The following is a 10682-nucleotide window of genomic DNA, read 5'->3' on the forward strand; positions in this document are numbered from 1 at the left end:
CTCACACCAGGCGTCGGGAGACCACAGCAAGCCAAGTGCAGAGCTGCTGAGGGTAAGAGAGTTTAGTGGCAGCAGCTGCTCCCCTGAACAGGCCAATTTCTCCCCTGGGCCAGGGTTCCTTAGGGATTTGGCCCAGTTAATAATGGAGAAACGATGCCATGCCTGCCTCCCTCCGCACCGCTCCCCGCCCCAGCCACCTCACGCCCAGAGCCAACCGGACAGGTCATCCATTCTGCCCAGCTAATACCACCACAAGCAGCAGGCTGTACTACACACACCAGCAACCGGTCACGCTCACTCGGGCTGGCTCTCCTGGCCCTCCCCAGCGCGCCTCTCCGTGTACTCACTGCAGCATGATTCACTGGCTCCCTCTCCCTTTTCTCCTTCTTCTCCTTCTTTTCTTTCTTCTTCTTCTTGTCTTTCTTTCTGACGCCGCCATGAGCCGAAAGCTTCTCCCGCTCCTGGACGACAAGTTCTCTGTAATGTTCGTCACAAGGGTGGTCCCACGTGGACTGGCCATTAGCGAAGTTAAAGTAATAGATGTCACCAGTGATATCTTGACTGACGTGGGGAAACAGACCAGGAAAACAGCAGAGTCAGGGCATCCGCTCTGTGCATGGGAACTACCTGCCAGCTGAGCATGGCACAGAACCTTTCATCTCTGGCACTCAAAGGGCTTTGCCAACTGGCCACGGAAGTGGAGCGTACGGCCCCAGGAAAGCCCAAATACACAGGCGGGGGGAGCAGCTGGCCCGCAGCACGTCTCAGTCTCCACCACACACATCTCCCAAACTGCTTCCGCCCTCGCCCGAGGGCAGCTTTCCCACCACCCTGCAAAGTCTGTTACTGCTGCACCCCCACTTACAGGCACGGAGGGGCGTGACTCACCCACAGTCACAAACTCGTTTTGTTGCAGAGCTGGGAATAACACGCAGGAGCCCCGACCCCCAGCCCCTTGCTCCGGCCACACACTCCTTTCCCCTGTTCCTCAGACAGGGGTTAGCAAGGAGGGGCTGGCAATCTACTGAAAGAGCAGCTGATGCAGAGTTCTCACCATGGTTTCCACTCTGGAGGTAAAGGAGCCACAATGCCTTCTCTGGCCAGCCACATCAACCCCGGCTCGGTCTCCGGGTCAATCCCTATCTCCCTGGCAAACTCCTGAATCTCTGGTAAAACAGAAGCAGAGGACACAAAAGTCAGTAGAAGACAGTGTGGGAGACAAGCAAGGCTTGCGTTACTATATGAGCCTGTGACCAGTACAACCAAAGGGAGCTGGGAAGCCCCTTCATTGAAGACACCAGAAATAGGCTGCACAGAGCTGCAGAAAACATCCATGCGCCAAGGAGACTCTTACGATGGGCGAGCCAGGCTGAACCCTGCAGGGGTGGGAGACAGAGACAGCCACAAATGGGAGTATATCCATAGGGATGGAAACCAAGAGCCTTCGTCTCCGATCACACGACCCAACACCAGAATTCACTGCACGGAAGTCAGTGACATCAATGCATGCAAACTGCGGTAGATTAGGACAGCGAGGTAGCACATTTAGGATTTACTGGTGTGGCATTCTGACTTTTTTCCTTTTTTGGTCAGTGATGATAAACATTTGGCTGCGTGCATTTTCATAGGCTCCCTTGGTGTATCATGCCAGCTCTGCGCAGGTAGCTAGCATCATAGACATCAAGAAAGCCCCCAAAGGCCACAGACTCAAAAAAGATACAAAGGCACCCGAGTCAGGTTTATCATCGAATGACATACATTAATAGTCGATCGTAGTCAGACAGCCCGAGCCTCTATGCAATTTGTACCCGCGACAATGGACCCAGCTCAGTCAATAGTATGGATTTCACTATAACCCCCTTGGCCAGCCAAAGAGTTAAGTTGAGGGACCCAAACCTTTATAGATGGAGATAAATAATTTACGATACATACCTTAGGCATCATCTTACACATTAATGACACATGTGGTACCTCCCCTTGCACTTTCCTCCAAAGCATTCCCATTCACCACCCGTTGTTCTGCTTTCACACCTGCTGTTTCAAACTCTTTGATTATGTACTAAGTCAGGGTATCCTTGTGCTGTCCTGGTGGAATGCATTTACAGGTCTCATGTACTTGTAGCAGTGCTAGCACTTCTAGTGCCGAGACACACGGACCTACCGGCAACATCTGCTTGTGACAAAGCCTGTCTGTTACTCATAGGATAACTCTTGCTCACTTTGCTTCAGGTACCAGACCTATGCTTCAGGCTCTTTCTTCCTCCTACATTCTCCCACTTTTTATAGGGAGGATGTTTACCTATCATCCCAGAAAAGCATAATGCATGGACTGATGGGGCTATTTTGCTTTGCCATTTACACATTCATGCCACATCTGTCCCTTGGTTTGCACATTCCCTTGTACGACTGACAGACAGATTTTATTTGCTAGTTATATTAAGTTTTTTATGGTGGGCCTGGGAATGTTAGGCCTAGGACTTTGGTTGAGGAATGTAGTTTTACGATTGAACCTTGGAGCACTGCCAAATAAGAAACATAGATGGATAATGTGGATATGGTGAATATATATTTGGTGTAAGTGGACATACAGGTATGTGTACCTATGACACCACCTTATACCCAAGCTTTACAGTTACCGTTACTGGTTATAGGCTGTGTTTTGCAGTATTGGGATAAGCATTGTCAGAGCGTGTGCCACAAGACTACGGGTGTGAAAAGTAAAAGAGAAAGTTGGAGTCGTGACATTACAAATGAGGTTTTTATATACAATTGTTTTTAATTGGTTACTACATAGTACTGTTTATTTATGTTACAGGTTACCTTTACTGCTGGTTGTAGATTCTTGGTATAAGCTTAGCTGGGCAGGAAACAGGGATAGCTTCTTTGTTCCATTGGTAACACTGCTTTGTGCTATGCCAGTAGTTGATATAGAGTCAGGTGTTTTTTTTTTTATAGATGCTGTTTTTGAGATAACCTACTGAATGAGCAGGAACCGATTAATTAAATGTTGTAGTGTCAGGGTTTAGTATTGGTACCCAGACACTGAACAGGATTGTTTTGAATCACGTACCTCAGAACAGTGTTACTGACTCTAAAGTGTGACTCATGCTAACAGTGAATTTGTTTATTTAATGTATAGTTATGATGCAACTTTTTATTTACCATCTTGTTTTGTTGTTGGCTGTTGATTGTTTTTTACCTTTGTGATGGTTAAACAGTTTAGCAATGTTATGCACATTGTAAATGATGTACAGCAATAATACACTGATACAGCAGTACTACTGTTCGTTTTATAGAATAGCCAACTTTAAGTTAATTAGCAGTGATTTTCAGCTGATTGCCAATTTAAATGTCCAGATATAGTAGATTTATAAATAAAAAACAGGTCAAATGCACTCAAACTTTTTTTTTTTTTGATACCTGGGCTTTTTTTTTTTTAATTGTATACCATTATTTTTTGTCTCTTTGTGCTGAGTTTTTTAAGCATTTTTAGTTTGGAGGATGCAACCTTAAACAGTTTAAATTAAATAACAGAATAAACATGTGTGTTTGTTTTACATTTCTCTTGTTTTTAGTAACCCAAAAAGTAATACACAGATTAACTTAGTTTGATTACCATATAGGTTGCTGAATTTTTTACAACACAAGCTATAACTTAGCAATATTGAATATTCATTTTTTCTTGAGATACAGTCCCCGGGTTACAAGATAGGGACTGTAGGTTTGTTCTTAAGTTGAATTTGTATGTAAGTCGGAACTGGTACATATTGTAGGGGAAACTCTAGCCAAACATTTCTCCAGAGCTCAGTTTTATTCTCCCACACCTCACTTCCCTCAGTCCTTTATTCTCAAGCTGAGGTGTCTGCTGAGAAAAGCCGCTCTGCGTCTCCCTGGTCTGCTGGGGGGAAGCAGCTAGTGCGGGGTTGCCTCACCCCATTTGTAAGTAGGGATCCGATGTAAGTCGGATCCATGTAACCTGGGGACTGCCTGTACATTACTAATATTTTATACTAAATATAATATTTAACTGCTAAAATGGATGCTAACACTCTTCTGTGAGAAGGTGTATTACTTTTTTTTCTGAGCACTTGTTTTTAGGAAAAGAGCCAATTACATAATTTTTACCATGATTTTTAGAATTAATTTGCTTGTGAAACCTATTTTAATGTTTATTAACTGTTTAGAAGCACAAACATTAGCAAACACAATTTCCCTTGAACAGAACTTTTAAGAGAATAAAAATAAACCAGAATGAATTTTAAATACAGGCTATACAATCAATAAGAAATTTAAATGCTGGGTGATGCATATACTTTGCGGGTATGACAGTTTTCTGATCCTTGATCATGTTGGGAAACAAAGGTGGAAGCCTGTTGAAATACTCTGGTTAGCTGTATGCCTAAATTGTTATTTTTTAACCATTTAACTATGATGGCAGTCTTATAACTATATTTTAAAAATGCAAACAAATTTATAAAAATTAACACTTTGTTAATATCACATTTACCTTCTGAGGTTTCCCCTAAAAATGTTATTTGAATAAATAAAAAAAACTAATTAATAAGAGAGGTGGGGGGTTGGTGTGTAATTGCATTATTTGCTGAGGAAGAAATACATGTACATATATTTATGAAATCTTTTTGAACTTTGCAAAAATGATATTAGTACGAGTTTAAGTGAGAGGAGAATCAGGCGCCAAGAGCCCTGAAACTCAGCATCCCGCTCTAACCACTAGATGACACCTTCTCCCCTTGACAATCATTCCCCCCCCCCCCCCAGTTTTCCTAAAAGAGTTTGTCTCTCTTGCTCAGCCCCCCATGGCTGGTTTCCTCTGGGACAGACCCAACTACAGCAAAGGACTGGAACCAGGAATCAACTTGGGATCACTTTTTAGTGAGTGCCCTAGCCAGTCTGACTGGATCGATGTCAGTCTCCACCTTCGCCTTGTAACCCCGCCTGCTTGAATGTGCCAGCAGATCAGAATCTCTGAGAGACTGGCTGCTAAGGATAGCAGGAGGGAGTGCCACTACAATCCTTTCAACCCTCCACCACGGCCTTCATTCTAGCTAACTGACCCACTGTCTGTATTTGCCATTCCCCTCCAGTATTTAAGAACAGCTCAGCTCTGCTGAGCCCTGTCCTTCTGCTCGGAGGAAGGCAAATGTCAGTTACCGTGCTCGCTGGGTATGTATGTTTCATCATAGTCTTCTTCTAGGATGAGCTGATCCCCAATGCGTATAGCAGGTCCTGCCATGTCCATTCATAAGGGGGACGCTGACCGCACCTGTGGGGAAAACACAACCAACGTCCTTAGCTAGCGGTAAATGTATTACACTCATTACATATTAATTGGTGGATATGCCTGTGGGGCTGGGATCATTTCTTGGGGGGTCCAGAACTTGTTACCCTTCTGTCTCAGCAAGAGACTTGCTGGAACTAATCTGGGTGACGCTCTCTACCACCTCAGCCTGTTAGGCAGCCAAACAATCCAATCTAAAGCCCTGCCAGTTTTTACTCTGCCTTGCAGACAGTGTTCTCTGTAAGCCGTGTGTATGTGCAGCCACTCAGGAGAGATTCAAATGCCACCAGCTGATTAGCAGAGTGCCACAGCTAGATTTTTGGTTTCTATTGGTGGTGCACGTTCACAGGTATCTCAATGTACATAAACATGTATTCTATGCCGTCAACCTGCAGAACGCTTTGCCAGACTATGCTGTGAAAGCCAAGCAGGGCTCAAAAAAGAGCTGGATCGATTCATGGAGGACAGGTTCATCAGTGGCTATTAGCCGGGATTGGCAGGGCGGGTGTCCGTAGCCTCTGTTTGTCAGGAGCTGGGAATGGGCGACAGGGGAGGGATCATGTGAGGATTCCCTGTTCTGTTCACTCCCTCCGGGGCACCTGGCATTGGCCGCTGTTGGCAGCCAGGACACAGGGCAAGATGGGCCTTTGGTCTGACCCAGTGGAGCGGTTCTGATGTTCTTACGATAGAAAAGAGAAGAGGGAACATTGCTTGTAGATAACTCTTGATGTGTCCTAGTTCTAGAAACTGGAAGAACGTTTCTTCCTCATCCAGCCCATCACGGGACACGCACAGAAATTAACAGAGAAAGTGCATGCACGGCCTGCTAGGTGAACTGAGGAGCCACACTTCGGTATAACACCACAGAGGAGAACTTATAGTAACACCGAGAACAAGTTCATAACTAAGAACCAAAATGCAAGTGGGTCTAAGCAAAGAATAGAAAGATCTAATTACAGAAAACCAAGAATAAGGATAGTATCATGAGCCAGAGTCTGCAAGGACCAGCTGCACTGGTGGGAAGATCATGTCATGAGGTTCCTTGATTACCCACTGCCTGAAGTCCCAGTAGAACCACCTTCATTCAGCCAGGTAGCAGTCTGTAAGCTGAAGCATCCGGAGCATAAGAGCATCTCTGGGAAGATGCTGTCAATGAGAGCAGCGCTCTATAAAGGCACAGAAGCTGTGCTCAACGCAGTGGCAGATCCACAATCTGCCTTCCTATTTCCACAGGTGCTCAGCTACGCTGTGTTCTGTTGCCGTCGTTACTCAGTACCAGCACTGACGAGTTCATAGAGAAGCTCAAGGAGCCAGCTGTCAGTGGCAGCAATGAACAGCATTCTCTTGGGAGATTTCAGCTATGCCAATGACACTGCCTTGATGGCTCAGATTGGTCAGTCATTGAAGTCGATGGCTGATCTAGTTGGACAAGAAGCAATGCGCACTGGTCTGGTTAATCCCTGGCCATCACCATCAAGCAGCCTCCAGCTTAAACAGTTTAGTATTAATCTGTCTAGATTCTAGGCCCCCTTATCCTTCCTTTGTCCCAAGGGTGCCATCGCCAAGGATAGACCTGGGCTGCCCCAGAAAAGGAGACGGCTCTAGCATGGGGAAGGCAGGATAAGGGACACAGACGGTGCAGTGGGTCCGGGAGTGGCTGACGGGATAGGGCATTCACCTGGGGAGCACACAGTTGTGGGCTTGAGTCCCCCCACCCCTGGAGCAGCAGGACTGCCAACACTGGCTGCCCCAGAAATGGAGCCGGTGCCAACTTGTGAAATACTTGGGAAGAATTGCTGGAGAATTCTAAAAAGATGGGGACACTCAGATGGCAGGAACCGCTGTCATGCTGCAAGCCCTTCAGCAGCCTCTGGGAGGACCTTGAGGTATCAAGCATGCTACAAAGAACCATTGTTATACCAGCTCTGTTGTACGGCAGCGAGAGCTGAAGAAACGCAGATTAACGTCTGTAACTCTCCTTGTCTTTGTCAGCTGATTCATGTAAAGTGCCAAGACATCATCAGAAATGAGCACAATAGACGCTGAACCCAGCAACTGTCTCCATCAGCACTCATTCCGTTTCAGAGCCCCTGAAAACTCCCCTCAGCAGATTTTTACTTCCTGAGGGCCTTTGCACGTGTCAATGGTCACTATGAAAAACAGGCAGTGTGCCAGGAACATTTGTCAATACACTAACCACGACAGCTCTAACTACTAGCACCACATTGCTGCCGTCCTTCATCTCTCTCCCTGGCATTTCCCTCCCCAGTGACCTCAGATGTCTCTGTATTTTTAACTCTTATGTAAAATGAGCTACGTGACCAGCAATTAATCCTACGAGAACCAAGACTGCAATATTTTCAAGACCACAAGATCAAAGCAGAATCACAAATCCTACTCCACATGCTTTCCTCAACTTGGGATCTAAAACACCTGAAAATGGACCATTTTAAGTTAAGACGTTTCCATACTTATGTTTTTTTACCAGTGTTTATAGTCATCTCACTTACACACAGTAGCAGCAGTAGACAACGTCTATGCGGACTTATTCCAGTTAAAGGAATCCCAACTTGTACATGTCCCACAGTGCTTGTGAGTACACTATGTATCGCCACACAGGCCGACTGTGAAGCAACGAGCTGCCACCCTAATGAAATGAGTACGCTGCTCCCAGCTTGGTACTACAGGCTCCCACCACACCTTCAATTCATCACCACATAGGGGAAAATTAGGCAGAGATCCTGATTTCTTAGCTAAAAGCAGAACAAGGAACAAACTCCATGTCTCCAGCACAAAGAGATGCACCCCCCCCCCCACTATGTGCACTCCCCCCGGGCTGCGAGCAGGCACTCACACCCCTGGCACGCCCCCGTCCCTTCTGCACACTCAGTCACACCAACACACACTCCTGCACCAGCATTCCCTTCCCCGGGTCCATAGTCAACTGCCACACTCGCCTCCTCCCCCTTGCACACGTGCCCCACCTCCTGCCCCCTTGCACACGTGCCCCCACCTCCTGCCTGCCCCCTTGCACACGTGCCCCCACCTCCTGCCCCCTTGCACACGTGCCCCCACCTCCTGCCTGCCCCCTTGCACACGTGCCCCCACCTCCTGCCTGCCCCCTTGCACACGTGCCCCACCTCCTGCCCCCTTGCACACGTGCCCCACCTCCTGCCCCCTTGCACACGTGCCCCCACCTCCTGCCTGCCCCCTTGCACACGTGCCCCCACCGCCTGCCTGCCCCCTTGCACACGTGCCCCCACCTCCTGCCCCCTTGCACACTGGTCCCTGCCCTCTTGCACACGCGCCCCCGCCCCGACAGACCTCACTCCCCGGGGCGGGGCGGGGCCCGGCCCTACGGGCAGCAGCGGGGGGGGAGGCGGGCCCCGGCCTGGGCTCCGCGTCCTCCGCTTCCATGGACGCCTCGGGGTTGCCCGGGACCGGCCAGCAACTACTTCCGGCTTGGCTAAGCCTAGCAACGGCAGGGCCCGCCCCAGCCCCTGTCTGATTGGGCGTCGGAACGGCCCGGCGGCATCGGATTGGAGCAGGCCTCGGTCAGAGTCACGTGGGGCCTGAGGGCGGCCCAGGGGGCTGTGGGAGTTGTAGTCCGCTCGGTGGGACTGCGCTGACCCTCATTGGATACAACGAGCCCCCCCCCCCTCCCGGGGGGCAATCACCCTACAGGGGCCGCGAGCCCCACAACTGGGCGTCATGACCCCCCCCACAACATGAGAGTCTGACCCCCCAGGGCACCCCACAACTGGGTGTCATGCCCCCCACCACATGAGTGTCTGACCCCCCAGGGCACCCCACAACTGGGTGTCATGCCCCCCACCACATGAGTGTCTGACCCCCCAGGGCACCCCACAACTGGGTGTCATGCCCCCCACCACATGAGAGTCTGGCCCCCCAGGGCACCCCACAACTGGGTGTCATGCCCCCCACCACATGAGAGTATGACCCCCCAGGGCACCCCACAACTGAGTGTCATGCCCCCCACCACATGAGTGTCTGACCCCCCAGGGCACCCCAAAACTGGGTGTCATGACCCCCCACCACATGAGTGTCTGACCCCCCCAGGGCACCCCACAACTGGGTGTCATGCCCCCCCCACCACGAGTATCTGACCCCCCCAGGGCACCCCACAACTGGGTGTCATGCCCCCCCACCAGGAGTGTCTGACCCCTCAGGGCACCCCACAACTGGGTGTCATGCCCCCCCCACCACGAGTATCTGACCCCCCAGGGCACCCCACAACTGGGTGTCATGCCCCCCCACCAGGAGTGTCTGACCCCTCAGGGCACCCCACAACTGGGTGTCATGACCCCCCACCACATGAGTGTCTGACGCCCCTGGGCACCCCACAACTGGGTGTCATGCCCCCCCACCAGGAGTGTCTGACCCCTCAGGGCACCCCACAACTGGGTGTCATGACCCCCCACCACATGAGTGTCTGACCCCCCTGGGCACCCCAAAACTGGGTGTCATGCCCCCACCACCACGAGTGTCTGACCCCCCTGGGTACCCCAAAACTGGGTGTCTGACCCCTCCCTGGGAATGCTCTCCAAAACCACACAAGGTTGCTCATCCAATGTTACTTCATGTGACTTCCCAGAATCATTTTATTTAAAGCAAAGCAAGTTTCCAGCCCTCCCCCTTGCAGAGAAACACTTGAAAATGTGTCATCCTGCTCCCCCTCACCCACAGGAGTTTGGAAATCCAACAGGAAAGAAAATAGTATCGATTCATTTTAAATTGTGTTATTTTTAAGCCAGTGTCGTGGCTGCCCGGGCGTCCAGCCCTCCATCCATTAAAATAGAGTTTGCCTGACTAGAGTCTACGGCAAGTAGTTGATGTTTTCATTGCCACCTCTACCCCTTTCCGTTTTTATGGTGTGCACTTCTGCCATGCCCCTTAAGAGGGCACCATAAGCAATAATACTTTCGTATACTGTAAAAAAACACATGAAAAATCCTTCCTTGATTAATACCATCTTCCCTCAATAAGCCAGACTGTGGGCTGTGGAAAGCTTGCTGGTTATCATAATCTACAAGCTCTCCTCCTCACTTTCTTCAGCTAAATCACCACATCTAGGCCCACTAAATCAAAGGTCGAGGGCACCCCCATCAATTGCTAAAGTCCACCCTGCTGTGAGGAGTGAGGGAAGTCAAGCATTTCTCCTGTCACCCTCCACTGGGGGAACGGCACCAGAGTTCAGCTTAAGATACCTCAGTTCCAGCAACATGATTTCCACAGCTGGAACTGCATACCTTACGCCACGACTGCTCAGCTCTGGAAGCCTTGGGGGCCGCACTGGTACTCACAGCACATGCCGAGGGCCGCAATAGCTTCTTTCACACAGACGGGCATGAATACGAAGATG

General features: G+C 49.5%; 1 protein-coding gene across 10 annotated transcripts in view; it reads right to left on the reverse strand.

Annotated features, from left to right (window-relative positions):
• CEP164 (centrosomal protein 164) overlaps nucleotides 1–8754 on the reverse strand; it is a 68727-nt gene extending 59973 nt beyond the window's left edge. For 9 of the 10 annotated variants that reach the window (XM_075909322.1, XM_075909321.1, XM_075909323.1 and 6 more), the window contains exons 1-4: nucleotides 8624–8754; nucleotides 5173–5284; nucleotides 1055–1166; nucleotides 348–561 (exon numbers count right to left, since the gene is read on the reverse strand). In XM_075909322.1, the coding sequence (XP_075765437.1) occupies nucleotides 348–561; nucleotides 1055–1166; nucleotides 5173–5260 (414 nt within the window). In that variant the 5' untranslated portion in view covers nucleotides 5261–5284; nucleotides 8624–8754. Of the gene's footprint in view, nucleotides 1–347; nucleotides 562–1054; nucleotides 1167–5172; nucleotides 5285–7809; nucleotides 8074–8623 lie in introns of those variants that run through there. The other variant, XM_075909316.1, reaches the window with a different exon arrangement.
• Between the last annotated feature and the right edge of the window lie 1928 nt (nucleotides 8755–10682).

The sequence above is a fragment of the Pelodiscus sinensis genome, chromosome 26 (genome assembly GCF_049634645.1).
Source record: "Pelodiscus sinensis isolate JC-2024 chromosome 26, ASM4963464v1, whole genome shotgun sequence".
Lineage (NCBI taxonomy): Eukaryota > Metazoa > Chordata > Testudines > Trionychidae > Pelodiscus > Pelodiscus sinensis.